This window comes from Fragaria vesca, linkage group LG4, assembly GCF_000184155.1.
Source record: "Fragaria vesca subsp. vesca linkage group LG4, FraVesHawaii_1.0, whole genome shotgun sequence".
Classification (NCBI taxonomy): Eukaryota; Viridiplantae; Streptophyta; class Magnoliopsida; order Rosales; family Rosaceae; genus Fragaria; species Fragaria vesca.
Genome location: NC_020494.1, coordinates 20,390,729 through 20,411,841, shown reverse-complemented (window position 1 = coordinate 20,411,841; position 21,113 = coordinate 20,390,729). Strand labels below are relative to the sequence as shown.

At 39.4% G+C, this 21,113-nt stretch overlaps 2 protein-coding genes and 1 pseudogene across 3 annotated transcripts in view; 2 read left to right on the top strand and 1 right to left on the bottom strand.

Moving 5' to 3' along the window:
- The window catches only part of LOC101295621, an 880,650-nt pseudogene that overhangs the window by 672,929 nt on the left and 186,608 nt on the right, over positions 1–21,113 (top strand). Inside the window, exons 149-153 of the transcript XR_184594.1 lie at positions 3,329–3,419; positions 4,260–4,324; positions 4,448–4,608; positions 10,019–10,133; positions 10,278–10,394. The product of XR_184594.1 is annotated as an uncharacterized LOC101295621 (transcript). The remainder of the gene's footprint in view (positions 1–3,328; positions 3,420–4,259; positions 4,325–4,447; positions 4,609–10,018; positions 10,134–10,277; positions 10,395–21,113) is intronic.
- On the bottom strand, positions 15,092–17,109 carry LOC101312720 (60S ribosomal protein L17-2-like). The gene is made up of 7 exons (XM_004297529.1): positions 17,063–17,109; positions 16,853–16,889; positions 16,712–16,752; positions 15,898–16,128; positions 15,710–15,812; positions 15,554–15,621; positions 15,092–15,449 (listed from the first exon to the last, which is right to left on the bottom strand). Exons 1-7 carry the CDS (start codon positions 17,063–17,065, stop codon positions 15,393–15,395), a joined length of 540 nt encoding a protein of 179 aa, XP_004297577.1. The 5' UTR covers positions 17,066–17,109; the 3' UTR covers positions 15,092–15,392.
- LOC101309245 (SWI/SNF complex component SNF12 homolog) lies at positions 17,708–19,968 on the top strand. The gene is made up of 2 exons (XM_004297517.1): positions 17,708–19,445; positions 19,902–19,968. Exons 1-2 carry the CDS (start codon positions 17,905–17,907, stop codon positions 19,966–19,968), a joined length of 1,608 nt encoding a protein of 535 aa, XP_004297565.1. The 5' UTR covers positions 17,708–17,904.

The window sequence follows — 21,113 nt, the reverse complement described above, 5'->3', positions numbered from 1 at the left end:
GGCGGCGAACGGAGGTCGGACGGCGGCGGGAGGACGGCCGGAATTCTGCTGGGTGTAGAGAGGGGAAAACCGGGTGAGAAGAGAAGAAAAATCGGGAGGGAGGGAGAAGAGAAAGAAGAAGAAATGGGTTGGGCTCGGCCCAGCCGACCCAACACCCTTTAACCCATAATTCCAAAATTCAACACCCCGAAAAATAATACCCGAATAAAAATTACCTTTTACTAGCTAAAATTTACTATTTTTACCGTCGTCGTATTTTCCTCATACGAATAATCCTCCGCACATAATCGTCCCCGAAACCCCTCTAGGGACCAATTAAACTATTTACTCAATGATCGAGACGGTAAAATTCTTATTATAATCACGCTAGTAAATAAGGTAAAAATATAAGGGTCGGGATGTGACACTTAGTCAATTTATGGACAAGCCACGACGACCACACCTTGATGCAGCACACCAAGTGCTTCGGTACATAAAGCAGACTCCAGGTCAAGGGATATTTCTACCAGCAACAGGAAAGGCAGAACTTACAACCTATTGTGATGCAGATTGGGCGAGATGTAAGGACACACGCAGATCACTCACAGGATATTGTGTTATGCTTGGTAATGCACCTATTTCCTGGAGAACGAAGAAACAAAGCACTGTGTCACGAAGCAGTGCTGAAGCCGAGTAACGCTCTATGGCAGTAGCATGCTGCGAGGTGACGTGGTTACGCAGTCTACTCAATGACTTAGGAGCAAATCAGAAGAGTCCAACAAGGTTGTTTTGTGATAACCAAGCAGCAATATACATTGCTACAAATCTAGTGTTTCACGAAAGAACGAAGCATATTGAGATTGATTGCCATGTGGTTAGAGAGAAATTACAAAAGAGGTGTGATCAAAACACTTCATATCGGCACCAAACAACAGGTAGCAGATCTTTTCACAAAGCTTTTAAGCACAACACAGTTTGGAACTTTGCTTGACAAGTTGAGTGTGATTAATATCCACTCTAACTTGAAGGGGAGTATTAAAGGCAAAGATCAAGGAGATAAGTGCTAAGTGATTCTGTTACTAGTACATTTGTTATAGAAGATATGTACTGATATGGTTAGCGTGTAGTTAGCTTGTAGTTAGCCTAGTTTTCAGCTTTTACTCGATTACGCTTGTAGCTTCCTAATACTGTTAGGGTTGCTCGTGTGTATATACTGTGTAATGTGGCATTGCCTAAAGATCAATAAAGCTATTTCAAACACAAACTTCTTTAATAACCGGTGGGAGAATTGAGAAGCTTGAAGATCAATATAGAGAGAGAGAGAGAGGTGCTGGATAATTTAGGGATGGGGATCAGGATGAAAGCTTTGGGGCGACGAAATATAATGCGATAGCGCTCTGCGAAAGATGGTTATATCCCGACACTTCTTATTTAACACTCTTACGAAAATAATCTCTACTTTTTAAAAAAATAAAAATAAAAATAAAATAACCTTAATTCAGAAAAAAAAAATTTCAAATAANAATTACNTTAAAAAAAAAAGAAGATAAATTGCTGTCAGCGGGGGCGGGGAACCCATTAGAGCACATGCACCAATAGGGTGAAAGGATGAGTTGGATCAAAGATTGGACCAAAAACAGCTTCCACCTATGATAAATTGGTCTTGGTTAGACGTGGGTTCTATGTGGGACACACCTGACCGGGGTAACATGTGGGTTAATCCTCACCCCAACGATTAGTCCGGACCAATTCGATTGTGGGCCCACAATCACATGAATTTGCACATGAAATGAAATGCATTTTTCCTTTGTAATTAATTTTCTTTGTCTGGCCCACCAAAGTATAGTTATTGATCCTCGGATTGATCTCGTTGTTGTATTGTTGAACTGAGGATCAAAGACTAATTTGTATGAATAATGTATTAACCCGGGTTGAAAATTGGTCAAACCCTTCTAAAATGGGTGCATTTGCTCTTACCCCGTGGGATTGAGGCGTGGAATTCCCCATTTGGGATTTCCCCCAAATGGGGCATGGGGGCGCGGGGAAAAACAGACACGGGGTCGGGGGCGGGGACGCGGGGAATGGGGAATTCCCCATATGCCCATCCTTGGTCGCGAACCGCACGCTCGAAAATCATCAGTTCCTGTTGGATGGCCTGAAGTAAATTGAGAACCGACCTATTGGCCGAGCTCTCTAGCGATGCTAGCTCTTTTTTATTTAAATTATAGTTTAATTAGCTAAAATGATATTTTAGTTAGGGATTTCGAAATATATTCGTATTAATGTTCTTTACTTTAGATAGTATTAAATTAATATTAATCGCTAAAAGTAACTTATTTGTTTTGATGTGTGAGATATTTCACGTGTTATAAGACAATTATATGCAAGATGCCTATCATTTAGAATTAGAGCTAGTTTGAGATTGCTGCGACTTTTAGAAAACCTTGTCTCTGATGTGAAATTAATCAATCATCTTTGAATTAAATCAGGTTTGTGTTTGATAAATATTACTTTTAAGCGGTGTAGGTGCATAAACATTCTTTTCCTGTGACAACAGCTTCCAAAATTTGATGTCGATGACTTGTAAGCTGCTTTGTTTTGTTTTACCGAACATTACAGAATCTAAAAGTTCAACTAAAATTTGATTTTTTTAAAAACAAAGCTGTATCAAACTAGACCGGAGTTAGGTCGGGAGCCGATTAAAAAAACGAAAAGGCTCGAATCCGACGGTCGAGGGTGGAAGACAACTTCGAAACGAAAAGGGTGTTTTCGTAACTTCCAAAAAACCCTACATATATAAACAAAAGGGGGAGTCCCAGCATCCGCCTCACATTTCCATCTCTCCCTCAAACTTATTATCATCTTCCCATGAATTTACTGGGCTCCTCCCTCTTGCGATAGAGGAGAGAAATTTAGATGTTTTTCAAATTCCTGGACAAGAGCATCTGAAAAGATGTGAAATTTCGACTCCTTCATGAGACTTTTGTCTCTGAGGGGTGCAATTTCACATCTTCATCGGCGTTCCCGATGCGTCTATTGGCAATCCACTGGATCGACGATGTTGCTTCGCCGTCGATCTATGATCAACGGTGCATATGAAATCTACGTCCAGTCCTCAATCACGGCGTATCGGTATTCCGTATTCTAAGGTATTCCTCGATTTCTATTTCGTTCATTTGGAGATTAGATTAGACACGGGCTTCTTCCGGGTAAAAACAATCTGGGCAGGCCCAGCCCAGATCTGGCCTTCCCTTCCGCCTTCATTTCCTCTTTTACTATAAATTACACACTTCCTTTCCTACTCTCTTTTCTATTTGTCTCAGGAGCTCTGACCAGATCTGATTTCCAGAGAGAGAGAGAGAACGATGGCAAATGAAGCTCGTGATTCTTCTGAGGAACACACACCTCCTGAGGAACCCAATCCTTCTCCACTAGATCAGGTAAAGCGAAAACCCTAGATCAAGATTTTGATTTCGTAGATCTTATCTCAGATCCTATTGGTTTTATATCCGATGCAGTTGAATCGCGACTATTTAATTGTATAATCACGTTACCTTTTGCTTGAATTGTTGACAGATCCAGATCTGTGTTTGTGTCTGATTTGCTTTGATATCTTTGTTTTATGCTTTGTGGTTTCTATAATTGTGATATCATTGAGATCTGATGTTTTTGGTTGGGTTTTTCATGGTGATAGCAGTTTCTTTAATTAGTTTGGAGTTTTCTGGTTTTCTTTGTGTTGTTTGCATCGTACAATTGAGGAATTGTTTGACAGTGATATCAGTTTGCCCCAATTAGTTTGGACTGTTCTGATTTTCTTTCTTTCTTTTGAATTGTGTTGTTTGCATCTATTAATTGATGAATTGTTGTTTGGATTTACTTTTTGGTTCCTGATCTCTGGGTTTTCTGCTTTTTATTGTTTGCGTGCATATTCTTGATAAGATATGTATGATTGAAGTTCCTTATGTCTGTGGTCAAACTTGCCTCGTTAGTTTTGTTTTTATGAAAAATCTTCTGCTGCAATGTTGTGATGCCAAATGATTGGAAAACGTTCCTTAGGATGTGTCAAAATATTGAATAGAGGTAAGATATGTATGATGGGTATGATTGAAGTTCCTTGTGTCTGATTAAACTTGCCTCGTTAGTTTTGTTATTATGTTAAATCATTTGTTGCAATTTTGTGTTGCCAAATGATTGGGAAATGTCCCTTAGGATGTGTTAAAATATTGTTTTAGGGGTATCTGTAGACTTTCAACTGATCTTTACTCTGTCTATTCTTGTAGGATGAAAGAGTATTTGCTTTGACTGCCAATGAGGACATTCCTGCAGATGATGATGGCTTCTTAAGGTAGTTGAATTGTTTTGTCTCTACCTTACCAGCTCTCCTTTCAGCTGTTGATTTGTATTCTGCATGCATGTTGACCAGTGGGGGTTCTTAGTAGTTTTGATATATTGTTTATTATTCGTGCAGGGCAGTTTATCAGTTCTGGTGTAACATTTCTCGACATCCCACCCTGACCCAGAATTTCAGGTTGCCTCCCACCCAGACTCGGAATATCAGGTTGCCTCCCCACCCTGACCCGGTATTTCAGGTTGCCTCCCACCTTGACCCGGTATTTCAGGCTGCCTCGGGTTAGGACCAGACCGAGTTATAGGGGTTCTAAGAAAACAGAGAAGACCAAAGAGGAGGTCAAGGAGAGGAAGGACAAGAACACTGGCTCTGGGGGGGGGGGGGGGGGTACGAGAAGGATGTGGTTTTGCCTGATGTGGATGCAACTTCTTTTAATATTTGGGATCTGGTCAATTGGATTAAGGAGCGTGCAATGGGTATGTATGCATGGCTTAAGGGTGTTCTGAATCTGTACAAATGGGCAAGATGGGTACTCAAAAATTGGCGTGCTGTTTGTGGTACTGTGCTTTTTTCAGCAATGTTGCTACGCATACTGGCGGATATACTGGCGGAAATTGAAGTGAAGCGCAGCTGGATTAAGTTTGGAGAGGACATGCTGGATGTCCAAACTTAATCCAGCTGCGCTGCACTTCAATTTCCGTCAGTATATCCGCCAGTATGCGTAGCAACATTGCTGAAAAAAGCACAGTACCACAAACAGCACGCCAATTTTTGCGTACCCATCTTGCCCATTTGTACAGATTCAGAACACCCTTAAGCCATGCATACATACCCATTGCACGCTCCTTAATCCAATTGACCAGATCCCAAATATTAAAAGAAGTTGCATCCACATCAGGCAAAACCACATCCTTCTCGTACACCCCCCTCCCCCCCCCCCCCCCCCCCACGAGCTAGTGTTCTTGTCCTCTCCAAACTTAATCCGGCTGCGCTTCACTTCAATTTCCGCCGGTATGCGTAGCAACATTGCTGAAAAAAGCACAGTACCACAAACAGCACGCCAATTTTTGAGTACCCAGACATGCAGATGATGCAGCGCAGGGAAATATTTGTCAATTACAATAGATTTGTTTTTGTGCGAAGAGTTGTGTTGGGAGGAGGCAGTGGGATTGGTTTGTTGGCAGCTCTGGATTGAAGGAAAGATGGCAGTAGGCTTGAAGTGTATAGATCTGTCTTCAGACTAATCTTGTAGGATTGTAATCGGTGAAGTGTTATCATCAACTGTGAATGCAGACATAGCTTTGTTTTTGCGTCTGTTTCAAATATTTGATACATTTATACCATTGTGCTTATGACTGAAGCTTGATAGTCTTGAAAATTGTATAGATATCATCATCATCCTAAAAGTTTGTGAACGCAATGTAGATGCATCAAGCAACATTCCCTAAACCCTGAATGCATCTATCCAGTTCTTAAAAAGCGTCAGGCTTCGGTGTTTTCCTACATAATATGTGAGTTGCAAGGCCTAAATCACCTCAACACATAACAGCTAATTGCAAGTTTGCAACCCAGAAAAGAATGTCTTGCTGTATAGTTCTATACCTCTTCCTTTTCAGGCTCCTCCTTTTCTGACAAAAACAACTCAATATGGCATGGAGAGACTTTTAAGCTTCCAAACGAGTGCTACCAGTTAAGTTTTCGAAATGGAAAAACTACATTCTCTGGACCTGCACCTACACATAAGACATCACATAAAAATTATCAAAAGTTGCACAAATTAAGATGAAGTCATAAACAAGAGCACGATATTTGCAAGAGACGCATAAGCATTACCAGAAAAGCCAAGTCAAGAAGACCGGTTTGATTGCCACCGAACATGGTGAATAGTAGATCACCCGGATGCGACTGGAGAGGAGAAGAAGAGCTCTAATCTCAATACTCAACTTTATACAGGTTTCACTGTTTCAGGTTTCATGCCCCCCTCCCTCTCTACAAATTTAACTAAGAACCACTTTTTACCACCAATCCCATGTCTGGTTGCACCTAATGTAATATTACTTTCTCCTTACAGAGTTATTGCGGTGTCTCTATTGTATGTAATCGAAATCCTCATGACCTGTGGAAAGAACAGTCTTATGTAATATTACTTTCTCCTTACAGAGTTATAGACGGCTTCATATATAACAAGTCTCGGCAATGGTGCTAACGAGTATGTAGACTTCTATTACAAATATTGCATAGTTCCTCGTATGTAGAAATTGTGAGCATCTAACTGAGTGTGCAGGATATTCTTCTACAAAGTTGATGAGCCATATTGCTTCCATATGATAACCATTCACTCGCATGCTATGATTGTCAATATCAAATTCGAATATCAGTATCGATTTCTTTTTAGTTACATCTCAAAAGATGATACAGCAAGTCCACATCCCCCCATGTTGTCAATATATGAGACGGAAGCGAAAAAAGGCTTCATCAAAAAGTCACCAAATGCAGAAACTAGAAGAAATATTACCTCCTCCTTGCGATTGTCAGTATGAGTAGGAGAGCAAATAACAACCACATTATCAGGAAGTTTATCAAGTCTGCCTCTGAATGTTGAATATGAATCCTGATTTCGTACAAGGGACTTGTCCGCATCTTTCATGAAGAATATGAAAGTAGAGTTGATACTACGCTTTTAACAAACAGGATTACGAGAAGCTGCACTCACTATTGTACATCCTGTAATAGATAATACTGTAAATAACATTACGAGAAGCTGATAAAACATTGTTACCAAAACAGGTTTGCTTATGATGGAAAATGATGCTACGTCAAACAATGTATAAATAAGTAATCTATCCAAACGAAGATAAGAGGCTACAACAGGAGAAATAAGAAAGGCAAGAGGACTAAATGCACACACATATCATCATCATCATCACAAAGTGAAGGCACAGGCTACAAGCATATTAGACCAGTTCTTGGAGTTTCTAAATTGATATATCAAGTTCATAGCCGGCATTTAAAAAAGAAAAAGAGAAATGTAGAACTGTACTGTGAAGAAGATGCAGGACATAATCCGCTAGAAGATAAGCCTATAAACCTTACTCTATCACCAGGATATTGCATTTTAAAATAAAATAAAATAAATCAAGAAAATTCATAGAAGACATAGAGCAGTACATGTCTTATTGCCAAGCTTATCGACATTTCTATTTTGTTCTTTTGTTTTTTTCTTTATATTCATCTCTGAAATGAAAAGTCTTTAACAAATCTAGACATTCATGCAAAGATGGTAAATCCCACACATAGCAAATTGCTTTAGAAGGATATGATCTTCACTGACGAAAACAAATGCCAAAACTAGACACCATCTGAAACTCCTAGATCAAGAGCGACCAGAAAGGGACTCCTAGATCAGTAGTAGATCACATGTGCAGCTCAACATAGTCTTGGCGATGTGGAAACTCGAAGAATTTAGGTTATATATAAACTGCCTCTCCGACATTAACATATCTATGTATATCTCAATGAGGAAGAAGATAAATCTAAAGGTAGATAACCGTCTAGTAACATAATAAAACTATGTTCCGTGTACATATATATAAATGACATAGAGCATGAGTTTAAAACTCTGTAGCCAAAATAAATCCTTATAGTTTCTATCAAAAAAAAAAAAACATTAATCCTTGTGGTGATATCTCTGCAATTCTCGTTGAAGTATCCCACCTTTACCAACAAACAATCCTGGAAGGATCCTATCAAAGAAAGAAAGGAACAATCCTGTCTGGATAAGAAAAGGGATAGAGGGACATCCAGGGATACTCATAAAGTAAAACCTCGCCTGCAAATTTCTTGCTAGTTTCCCCCTGATGCAGACTCATGAGAATGGAGGATGATGTGCCACATAAGAGTAATGCTCGGTTTCCTAGCTCAACTCTTGTCCAATTTTTCTGTGATCTATCAAACTGGTAGATATGCCAGCTGCTGTGTATGCCTGGTCTAACTGTAAAATCAATACTGTCCAGACGATATAATGCAAAGAAGAGCTCCCCACCAGACTCAACCAAGTAATACTTCCTTGGCCTCCGTGAAATATTATAACATTGTAAATTCGACAAGTCGGAATAGTGTGTCACATCCCAGTCTTCAGATTCTACATTGAAGGTACAAAATAATAATGACTGTTCACCCTTGTTAAAAACACAGTGGAAAACTCCATCCATATAGGCTAAGTTCTCAAGTTCATGATCTTCAGGGCGAGAGTAATTTCGAATAATCCATCCTGCTGCTTCATCATTGAGATTACATGTGCTTATAACGCAATCTTTTCTCATAGAACTTGTGTACGAGACCACAAAGATGGCACTAGTCGAAAAGGTAGCTACTACCTTAACATCTTCTTTCCTGCTATCAAATAACTTGCCGTCCATGTTCAGTGAAGGTAGCTCGATGGTCTTGCCCAGAGGGTTGTACAGAAAGAACGTTGTTGTTGTAGCAGAAGGCTGTTTTTCTTGTGGTTTTGAGAAAAGCAACCAACCATGTTTGGAAGCATGAAGACAGCAACCGAAGAGCTGATGTCCTCGACGGATCTTGTTTCCGATACGGTGGTACTGCATGGTGAAGAAATCAACGACCTCCAGGCCACATTCACCCTGGTAATCACGGTACCTGATTAGGATTTGGGCGTATTGAATCCCACTTGTTGCACAATCTCTCCAAGTCTTGCACACGGCGCAGAAGCGAAAGAGATCGACATACGGGAGTCGTTCCGCAATTGCACGTAACATGTCACACGGAAGATCAGACCAACGATACTTCTTTGATTTTGATTTTTGCCTTGTGTATAAACCTATATGATCGGCGCTTGCACGTAACATGTCGCACAAGCTCCTCACATCAATACTACTAGAAAACTAACCATAATAGATTATATCAAGCTCGTCACAGCAGTTCCTATTAGAAAACTAATTACAATACTATTAGAAATACAACAGATTATTAATTAGATAATATTCCTACTGACACAATACACACAATCCTAATGCTATTGGGCTTCAAAGAGGATAGCTCCAAGGACGTCCGATCTGGCTTTAGTGAAATTATGGGGCGGAGATTAAGATTGAGATCGAAATCCATTGAATCCATTAACCCAATGTTGTTCTCTCTGCAGCTCCTTGATAAGGAGGCTCACTCCAAGGACCGAACGTTCAGATATGAACAGAACTCTGAGAACCATACGCAGGGAAAGATAATATCATGGACAGAATGCTACTGAAGTATATGTGAAGAAACCCAACATCTAGCTCAGGACACTCAGAATCAGAACTTAAGATATATTCTACTGTACCAGATAAAAGACAGGAACTGTCAACTGTGTAGGCGGGCTCCCACTACTGATCCTCCTTTGCGTTTCTTCTCAAAGAAAAAAAAAAAAAAAACTGTGTAGGCGGGCTCCCAAGCTGGAAAACATATGAACGTTGACAGTCTTGGAAATTGTATAATTGTCATGAACCAAAAAACATTATCAACGCATTGTAGAAGCATCAAGCATGACACCCTAAACATTAACGGAGGAAAAACAAAACACAAATCCAGTAAAATTAACGGACCAATCCCCAATCCGATGCCATAATCAAAATGTTGCGGCTAATGGAATCTTTTATGTAATTTGTTATATTTGGTAAGTCTGGTAATTAATCACAGTCGAAAGAGAAGTTTTCACCTTGTTTCAGGACCAACAACGGTACTTAGGAATGGCAGTCCCTGCTGACCTGAAGAAACTGGATGAGTACTTACTTTCTAGGAGTTACATCACTGGGTAAACTCTTTTTGTTACTTGGTCATAGTCTTTTAGAATGGCTTTTAATTTGCACATTTTTGTGGAGGGTTTTAACTAGAGGAAACTAGAAGGATTCCGAGATGGTTATAATTTATAGACTTTTATTTGCAACAATGCTGCCAGGTATCAGGCTTCAAAGGATGATATCACTGTGCTCGCAGCTCTTGCAAAGGCCCCATCCGCGCAATATGTGAATGTGCTGCGGTGGTACAAACATATTGAGGCACTTCTGCGGATTTCGTAAGTTCTTAATTTGTTTCAGTATCCAGTTTGTGGTACTTATCTGTGTCAGTCTTGCAGGCGCACCATGAAACAACATGTATTTATGTATGTATATGTTGGTAATACATTCTTCTTATATATGTACGTTTCTTCTTAATTGGTGATTTTAGTGGTGTTTCCGGAGAAGGTTGTGGTGTCACTGTCAAAGGAGACGCCCCAATCATAGCAGCTGGAATGGACGTCTGTTTTAACCTTGCTTGCCACTACATTGTTCCTGAAACATGATACCATTTAGCTGGTGAAGAGGAAGATGATGATGATGTGGATATTTTCGGTGAAGAAACGGAAGAGGAGAAGAAGGCTGCTGAAGAACATGCAGCATCCATCAAGGCATCTGTGAGTTTCCACTATTGTTATGCTCTTGCATTATTGCTTTTAATTTCCCATCTTGTTTCTTGCTGCAGTTTGATGGTTCTGCAAAATGATAAGATGTACTTGCGATTGCGATTATTAGAAATTTATAACTTTCTGAGTCGAAGCTTATTGGAACTTCACTTTCAGTGTAAAACTGAGTGTCACAGAACTCTATAAAATTGTAGAATTTTTCCTGTTGACATGGTTGAAGTACTGGTATGAATGAATAGGGAGCAAAGATATAAGATCTTCTGGTCAGACCGTATCTTGTTTAAGATGTGCTTGCGATTTGCACCAATATAACAAGCTTTTGAAATTGTATAACTAATATTATTCAAATCAACTCCTCATAATCTTTACAGAACACAAACTCAAGGAGTGTTATAACCAAAGATTACAGACCAAAAACTTGGGTGCTAAACAAATCATGACAAGTCAACTCTGTCTTTATCTACTTTGCTTCCACAATCTGCAAGCCAGCATAGCAGCCAATATACCACCAGTGGACACAGTAAGAATCATAGGCCAATTCAGCTTCTGCCCTGGTAGTTTTGATGGCTCACGAACTGCAGCCACCTCTTCCTCCTCTTCCTGCTCTATTGTTGGCATTGGCTCTTGGCACGAGGGACACAACTGATTCACCTCCGACCATTTGACAATGCAATCTCCATGATAAAGATGCCGGCAGGGCAAGCAAGTAATCATCAGCTGGTCCTCAATACCTCCTACACCCTCAAAGTGATCAAGACCCTCTCTACAAATAACACACTCTTCTTGTCTAGCAGAATCTTCCAAGCTATCAAGTCTCACTTTCTCCAGACATTCTAAATTAACGACCCTGGGTCTATACATTGGTCTTGTCAATCTGAGAGTCGCATCACATATGATACAATAAATAGGCGGCCCAGGGATGTCTGCCATCTCAACAGCGTAAAATATTTCATTAATAATAGTCTGATGCTCAACTTCTGGGATGTCCATGCTGGTAAGAACCTCAGCAGAAATCAGGTAGTTCAATCTGAATTTTCTTGTCCGATACGATCGTAGAAGAAGGTCTCGGATAATCAAAAGTTATAGCTCCAGGCATATCGCTAGGACGGCTTCCACTCATCTTGTAGAGCAAAAGTCTGATTACAAGCCTGTTGCTTGGGAGTCCATAGGGAATGCGCGCATTTCTTCTTTGAAAAGCTTCAGTTCCATAAAAATGTAGAATCTCTCCAGTTGACATGGTTGAAGAACTGGTATCAATAAATAGGGAGCATTAGTAACTTTAAGTACTGCAAAGATATAAGGTGTTTATAAGTATTGTGAAGAACAATGCAATAGACGTGAAGAACAATGTTACATGAACAGGTAAACCATATGCCTCTAAAAGGTCTTATTTGTAGGCTCACAATAGGATTCATAATCATGAATCATAGACGGTAATCCTAAAACTTAAAACCCACCCAACCCCATATCGCAATAAGATTCAAAACCTTGAACTCCACGACCAGCCGGCCACAATTCTAGCATTGGATTCTAAACATGCATATCAATATCAGAAGAAAAGAAAGATAGAAAAGAATCTTATTCTAATTTAGGCTCATGGATTCTAGCCCATTCCAACTAAGATCAACAGCTGACAAACACAGCAAGTCCAAAGTAAAGATGATCTCGCAACCAACGAACAGGAAAAATAAACAGACACACAAATTAATCAAGGCAGCAAGCAATACTTACAAGGAAGGTTTGTGTCAAATTCAAAATTTGACAATTTTGAAGGCTGATGTGGGCATAGTCTATTTTGACAATCTCTACTCCAATGGGTATGTCAAATTTAAATCTCATTCCATCTCTCTCCTCTAACTTCTCACATTAGTGTTCTGCTTTCATACCCAGACCCCTTCTCTTACTCATCTTCCTTAATTGATAGAGATGACAAAACTTTCATCAATAAGAGAACCCAATCACATCATAGAGATGAAAAAATCTCGTATCATCCGGACTTTCAAAATTAGAACACAAGCCTTGCAATACCCAAACATCTCCACATCACAGATTTGGAGCATTACCCGATCGCCAGATCTCCTTCTACTTGCTTCTATAGCAGCTAGCAACATCAACTTATTCAACTGGGAATCAAAATAAGTGATTATGCTCTACGATTACAAATCTCCATAACTTCCTCTTCTTCCTCAAATCTGAAAAAGACCCAACATTTTTACCAAAATCCAGAATTCCTAAGATGGGGAAGGAAAGAGATAGACAAGTACCTGAGGCTTGAAGTCGGTGGCCGGTCGGCGGCTTGAAGTCGGAGGTAGTAGGGGCGGTTAGGTTAGAGAGAGACGGTCTACACGGTTGGAGGGTTTTAAGATGGTTTTGACTGTGTCAATTGTTGTTAGCTGTCGTGATGACATATAGAAATGAATGATGACGAAAAATAACTACTTGAAACGTTTTTGGATTTTTCACTCTCTGATCTTTAGAATTCTGAAATTTGTAATAACTACATAACTCTTTAGATTTTGTAACAACAAGTTCAATGATGATTGAATTTTGTAACTAAAAAATGCTAAGGGTTGACATGTTAAAGATGGTAACATATCAAATAATGTGAAGGAATATGTGAAAAGTTGTAACTCATGAATATGAATCATGACATTCAAGTGGTGATCACATTCTCTATGTATAAATAGGTGACACTTCATTTGTTCTAAACACACATTCGAAACATCAACTCAAATGATCTCATCCTTTCTTGAGTTCTTTCTCTCCCTATCTAGGTTTTAGCGGTGATAGAACAAAGATACTATAAGTTCGTCGGGTGTTATTGACAGCAGTGCAACTCTAAAGCACAAGTAGTCCTTGTATCAAATGAGACAAGTGTCATCAAGCCTTTTACACCACATAGGGGCATGATTTGTCTTATGAAAAGTGTGTGAGACACACGACTCGACTTCAACGCTTTCCTCTGGTCCTACATCAGAGTTGGTTTCTTAAAACAATCTTTGTGTTCTTCGTTCTAAGTGTTCCAAAACACATGATTCGCTTCCACAAATTTCACTTCTCCTTCAATGAAATGTGGTAACCAAAGTTGTTCATAGTAATTGGTTTCATGTTTATCATTTCATTATTTATAATTATTGTTTAATTATAAATATGATTTATGTGAATATATATTTGTAATATCTAACCCCTTGTTGTTACAGCCACAAACCCCACAATCTTACCGAAGATAATCAAGAATCAATCACACGCACACACGACCCTAAATGAAAATGTCAGAAACTGAGGTTCCAAATTCAAGCAGCTGACTTGTCACACTCTTATGTCATAGCAAAAACGGCTGAAACACTTGTAATGGATTCGTTGTCAGGAGATGTGCATATGACGAGAACTCATATATGGAGAGCGATCTCTATTCTCTACAATCAATCCAGAATGGTTGTACGCGTGGAAAGGTAAACTGAAGAGAGATAATTTCTAGCTTCTTACTCTAGAGCGCCAATTAGGTAACTTAGGTTTTTTATTTATTTATTTTTATATTGAAATCACATCTTTCTTTGAAGGTTTTTTTTAGGAAATAATTTGGGTGATCAGCTATGATCATTTATGGTTGACAAACACCAATAAAAGATTGTCAAGTGTCAACAAATATATCAAATACCCAAAACCTCCTGTTATGTTCTTAAATTGCAGTCAAGCTTTTTAAAATGGACACATGTCTAATGTTCATTAGTTGTGGTAACCTTAAAGTGACCATGCCTTGTCACTGAGGTCGGATTCTTCTTTTTAAGTCTTGAGATTATCCTTATTGGGATAATGTTAGAGCGGTTTCTTTCATGGTCACTAAATACCGAGGTCGGGTTCTTCTTTTTAATTCTTGAGATTAATTCTTGTTGGGATAATGTTAGAACGGTTTCTTTCATGGTCACTAAATCTGTATTAGGATTTGACTTAATCGGCGGACTCCTAAGAGGCTAAGATATGAACGAGTCACTCTACCCTCTTCCAACTCAAACGCCTACGATGGTTCGTGAGATTTAATTATAATCAACTACGACTTGTTTTGTATAACGTTTTGTATAACCTAATCGAAAAAAATAAGAAAAAGAAAAAAAAACAAATTAACATACAAGCAATATAATCAGCTACAACATTGGCCTGAGTACCGTAGCCTTGCTCTTGATCATGATACTTTGTAGTTTGTAAAAGCTATCATGATACTTTGTAGTTAGTAAAAGCTTTTATTTTACCAGGCCTAGGAACAACCACATCCATGCTTTGTGGTGATAATTGATCCATGATAGTCTGGAAAATTTGATAATTATCATCATCCACAAATCATTATCAACGCATTGTAGAAGCATCAAGCATGATACCCTAATCCTTAACGGAGGAAAAAACAAAAATTAGGCATATTGTATGAGACCAATCCAATTTCAAAATCAAATTGTTGTAATCCTCAAGCCTAATTGGTTCCAATGCCTGATGAAGTCTGAATGAGTTTCACAATTCACTCAAGCTGAAGCAGAGTTACTCGATAAAACAAAACAGAATGCATTTCTGAAAAAAAAAAGATAGCACCTAACAAATAAAAGAGATAGGATTTGAAGCATCTCAAACTGCGACAGCTCTAGTCTTCCCTGTTTTCCTACTAGCGAGCTGAGTCTCAGCCTGCATAACCACATAATATGTTAGATGCAATGCCCAAATCACTTGCATACATTACTAGCTAATTGTAACCAAAAACAAAATTTCTTGCTAATGTTAATTTATACCTCTTTCTTGACAGGCTCCTCCTTTTCTGACAAAATTAACTCAATATGGCATGGAGATGACATGTAAGCTGCAAAATGAATTCAACAGTTAAGTTTGATTAAGTAGAAAAACTTCATCCACTGTATGGTACTCAGTGGAAGACAGAAAGCACTCACCATTAATTCTTCCATGAGCACGGTATGTGCGACGCCTCTGCTTTCTGGCTTGGTTCACCTGGATATGAGATATGAAGAGCGAATCCACATCTAAACCTTTCACCTAGAGGATATGTTGCAAAAGCATATATGTAAGCATACATATGATCATTTGTAGCAACTAAAAACCAAATCAATGTAAAGCATACCTCTGCATTACTCTCGGCATTCTTAAGCAAGTCCAGAATGAATTTGGCAGACTTAGCAGGCCACCGACCCTGTCCATTTGAATGGCGATTCTTGGCCTGAGCAGTTCGTCCTACTCCACGACAAAATCGAGTGAATGGAATGGCCTGCTTATGGACCAAAACATCCTCCAGATACCTTTTGGCCTTGACCAAAGGCATCTTGCGAAGTGCATGGGCAGTCTCCCTTGTGTTCTGGAGAGGTAAAAACAAACATTAAAGTGATACTCTTTTCCTCTTTCTTTCTATTGGGATCAATACAACATTTGAATGGTGCTTGAGAAATTTAGCAGATAGATAAACAAGTTGGCTACGTACAACCTAAAACTGCACAGAGATATACTTGTAGCTTGATCCATGTCAACAATTTTTTACAAAGTGTGTGTGTGTGTGTGTATCAGATTCGAGTTAGAGGAAGAAGAAAACATAAGTTTCACATAACTCGATTTGAAATCCATTTCATATGTATTGCATCCACTTATATCACAGACCCTATCCAATTGAAAACTATACGAAGCAAATTCAGCCTGGTTTTCAAATATAACTCATGATTTGAAATAGTTCACAAAACTGGAGTTTAAGAGCTTCCTATTGGCACGAGTCACCACTATCACGACAAGGATACTATGAAAATCAGAGCTAAAACAACCGAAAAGCTAACAATCTAGACAACGGCATTAAACTGCAAGCAAGTCATTACTAAAACCCCCGATTTCACTACCGTTACAATAAACACTAAATTGTTTTCTAATTATTAACAGTGTCACATTCTGGGTACCTTGAAATGAACTCGGAGATCGCTGCCTCTGGCCTTGCAGGCTGATTCATCATTGGAAAACAACACAACCGTTAGATTTTCATCAACACTCACAAACTACAATTTCTTTAAGCTACGAAAACAAAACCACAATTTACTTACACTTGGTAATGTTACCAGGCTCTTGCGAATAGTTCACCTGCAAAACGAAAACCCAGTACCCAATCTCATAAGAACTCGAGACCACCAACACAGATTCACAGATTCAATTTTGATTTTAATCTTCTCCATTGTCATTGATTCTGAAATCCCAGTAAACCAAACCATAATAATGCAAAACGTTTGAAGATGGAATTAGCAGAAGAAAATTACCATGGCTGCTGCTGCTTCAGCTTCTTCTTCGATCTCCCTTCCTAGCTGCCGATACTGAAAACGGCTAGGGTTTTCTCATATATAGTAAAACCCCTAATTGGGCCTAAGGGTTTAAGGCCCAGACCAATACTTGACCCGGGTCCGAAAGATTGGATCATAATTACTGACCGTAAAAGTCATCCACTACATTGTCGCCACGTGGGGATCATACTTCGGTGACCTTACGTTTTAAAAAAGGGTAAATATGTAACTTCGGCAACTGAGAAGAGCCGAGAACTCCATTGCCGATCTGAAAAGCAGAGACAAGAAGAAGAAGAAGGAGCTCTGTAGTAACTAAGTAAGAAACTTTATGTTTATTTGGTTCAAATTTTGTACTTCATTATCTTGTTTCATTAATATTTTCGTAATTAGCTTCTGGAGTTATGTTTAATTGGGTTAGTTTATAAGAGCGCAGGCTATATATGCTTTTGAATTCAGTAGCTTTAGTTTTCATTGTCTAATGTGTGTTCTGGATTCAAAGTTCGATGCTTTTTGGTAATAGAATTCTGGGTTCTGCTTCTAAATTGTAGGGTTTATATTATTTTACAGAGGGGAAGCGCTGTTTCTCGATTTTGTTGTTCTGAAATTGGATATCCTAAGAGTGCCGGCTGGAGTTTGGATGCTTGGTAGGAAAATATTGAAGGGATTTTGATTTTGGGTGAGGAAGGTTGTGAGATAGAAGGTCAAAGATTGAACCTTGTTAGGTATATGGAAGTTGGTTTTCGGTTTGGGAGGTTTCTATCGAGAGGTGTGGTGGTATAGTTTGGTTGTTACAAAGATTGTGGTGTTGGATAAGGAATTCGATGAATAATAGTAATAATAATAATCAGGCCAAGAATGTGGGAGTGCCGCCCCATTTTGGAAATCCTGGGGCTGTGCCACAATCAATGAGCATAAACCATCAGCCGCATCTTCTCTCGCAGTCACAACCTCAAGCACAAGGCTCGTCGCATTTTCCGGGGCACTTTCAGTTGTCTGAGCCCCAACCGCAGGCAATGACACAGGCACAGTATCTAGCTCAAAATCAAGCTGCCCATGCCCAGTTTGTTCACTTGCAAGCTCAAGCTCAATCTCTGGCCCAATTGCATTCTGCCAGTCCAGGTGTTTCGTCACCCTCCATAGCAACGCCAAGCACAGGAACTGCCAAGCGAGCTAACCAAAAGCCACCTTCCCGGCCTCAAGGTTCATCTCAGGCCAATACAGGTCCTTTGTTTAAAAACATGGAACTGACCCCAGCTGCTCGTAGGAAGAAGCGAAAGCTACCTGATAAACAGATACCAGACAAAGTGGCTGCACTTCTGCCAGAGTCTGGTCTGTATACTCAGTTGCTTGAATTTGAGGCTCGTGTTGATGCTGCTCTGGCAAGAAAGAAGGTTGACATCCAGGAGTCGCTTAAATGTCCTCCCCGTGTTCAGAAGACACTTAGAGTTTATGTATTCAACACCTTTGAGAGCCAGACACCAACAAATCCTGTGAAGAAGGACGCAGATCCCCCTACTTGGTCTCTTAAGATAATCGGGAGGCTATTGGAAGATGGGAGGGATCCTGTGCTGGCTGGAATGCCACATAAGTCGAGGGTTAAATTTTCTTCCCTCTTTAAGAAAATTACCATATACTTGGACCAAAGCCTCTATCCAGACAACCCTGTGATTTTGTGGGAAAGTACTCGTTCACCTGCTCTTCATGACGGCTTTGAGGTGAAAAGAAAAGGGGATAAGGAGTTTAGTGCAGTAATACGATTAGAGATGAATTATGTACCTGATAAATTTAAACTTTCACCTGCTCTGACTGAAGTTCTGGGAATTGATACGGAGACTCGGCCAAGAGTTATAGCTGCTCTTTGGCATTATGTGAAAGCCCGGAAGTTGCAGAACCCAAATGACCCTACCTTCTTCATGTGTGATCCCCCACTTCAGAAAATTTTTGGAGAAGAGAAGATAAAGTTTTCTAAGGTTTCAGAAAAAATAGCAATGCACTTATCTCCTCCACAGCCTATACATATAGAGCACAAAATGAAACTTTCAGGAAACTGTCCAGCTGGAACTACTTGTTATGATATACTGGTTGATGTACCTACGCCACTAGAGAAAGAGATGTCTGCATTCCTGGCAAGCACCGAAAGGAACAAAGAGATTGATGCTTGTGATGAATTGATATGTGCGTCGATAAAAAAAATCCATGAACATCGTCGGCGGCGGGCATTCTTTCTTGGTTTCAGTCAGTCTCCAGCAGAGTTTATTAATACTCTGATTGCTTCTCAGAGCAAGGACCTAAAGCTTGTTGCTGGAGATGCTAGTCGTAATGCAGAAAAGGAGCGCCGCTCAGATTTCTATAATCAACCCTGGTAAGCTTCTGCTGTGGATATTTCTACTGTTTCTTTTGTGAGTTTTTGTTTTTCTTGTGCGTGCTTAGATAATTTGAAGCTTTCCTATGAAAGACAGTTATGATTAGAGGGAGATTAGGGAGAGAATATGAAACCTTTTTAGCATTTACGGGATTCCATAGTAATTCCCAAGTTACATAGCTGTTGGCTTGGTGATACGATCCTTACTCATTGACCGTCTAATACCGGTATCTTCTAGGTGGAACTAGTACAAGTGTTTGGAAAGTTTAGCTGTTCATCAAGTCTTGAAAATATTGTGGTTGGAACCTGTCGAAATGTCAATTTCTATGGAGTTTATGGCATTTTTCTGTTCATCTCTGAATTGGAAATTTTAGTTAATCAAGTTATTTATATGAATTTGGAATTTTGTCATGAAGTTCTCTCATCTAATCTTCATTTTGGCGGTTCTCCTTTTAGGGTCGAGGATGCTGTTATACGTTACCTGAACCGCAAGTCTGGAAGCGATGCTCCAGGTAGCACTTGATTTGAAGAGTTGGTTATTTTTCAAGAATTTTTCTCTCAAGCTTATTGTGTTGCTCGTCTACCCCAATCTTTCCTTTTTGTTGGGGCTGTAACATAATTAAATAAGTAGTTGATTTCAGGTAGAAATTATCTTGAATGTATCGTATTCTTGATTAGATGTTAGAGGAGAATGTATTTGTTATAAGCAAAATGAAAGCATCATCATGTTTTCTGATTTTCTCTTTGTGCCCAAGACTACGTACGCATCTAGATGTGAGAACACATCATGGACATAATGGCACCAAAATGTGGATCATGATGCTTTTATTTGTGCTAATGATCATCTCTGGATTTTGATTTGTTGGAACTTATATATACTAGCACGTATAAACACCCGGTGAATTTGTATTTCCAAATGAGATGAGCTACGAATCATTCATCTGCTGATCTACCAAGAATACCCAAACATACTCCTAACAGGATTCTATGGGATTTCAATTCCTTTTCTTTGAGAATTTGGTTTTTCATTCTAATGAGAAACGGATGAGACAGCATGCACTTGCTATGAAAGAGGACTTATCAGCCTAGCTAGCTTCAGAAAGAGTATACTTGGAGATGGTGAGGTGCAACGAAACCCGAGGCAGCTGATGGATCTACCCACGGATTTGTTGGTGGACATCCTTTTGAGGCTGCCGGTAGAATCACTACGTCGCATCCGACGTGTGTCCAAGACCTTGTTAAACACGATTGACAGCCGCTCTTTCATTAGGCAACACACGCTTAAACTCATTGCAGGCAACAACAATGTTCTTCATGGAGTACCTCAACTTATGTGCTTTGCTCTAACAACTCGATATCCTCCTTCCGATGGAGAAGAATTTACTAATTTTGCGACTCTGCAATCACTGAGATATGATGGTGGCACCGCCTTGACAAAAGGCGAATTCTATTTTGCCCATTCGATCCCTTTCCCGGCAGACTACATGATAAAGTTTGTTTTCTACAACTTGTTTTGCATGGACTGGGGTGATGGACATTGCTTGTTGATCAATCCTCTTCTTAACCAAGTTCTAAGCCTCCCAGTAGATAACATCCAACAACTTGCAAAATATGGTCCGAATTGTGAAGTGTACATTTGGTATGGTATGGGATTTGATAATATAACCA

What these genes read in the sequence shown, in the direction of transcription:
- LOC101312720 (XM_004297529.1), bottom strand. An exon ending in ATGCCGAGAGTAATGCAGAG is followed by an intron (nt 15,813 to 15,897) that starts GTATGCTTTACA and finishes CATATCCTCTAG; the next exon opens with GTGAAAGGTTTAGATGTGGA. An exon ending in TGCTCATGGAAGAATTAATG is followed by an intron (nt 15,622 to 15,709) that starts GTGAGTGCTTTC and finishes TTCATTTTGCAG; the next exon opens with CTTACATGTCATCTCCATGC.
- LOC101309245 (XM_004297517.1), top strand. Translation starts at nt 17,905, where the DNA reads ATGAATAATAGTAATAATAATAATCAGGCCAAGAATGTGGGAGTGCCG. An exon ending in GATTTCTATAATCAACCCTG is followed by an intron (nt 19,446 to 19,901) that starts GTAAGCTTCTGC and finishes TTCTCCTTTTAG; the next exon opens with GGTCGAGGATGCTGTTATAC.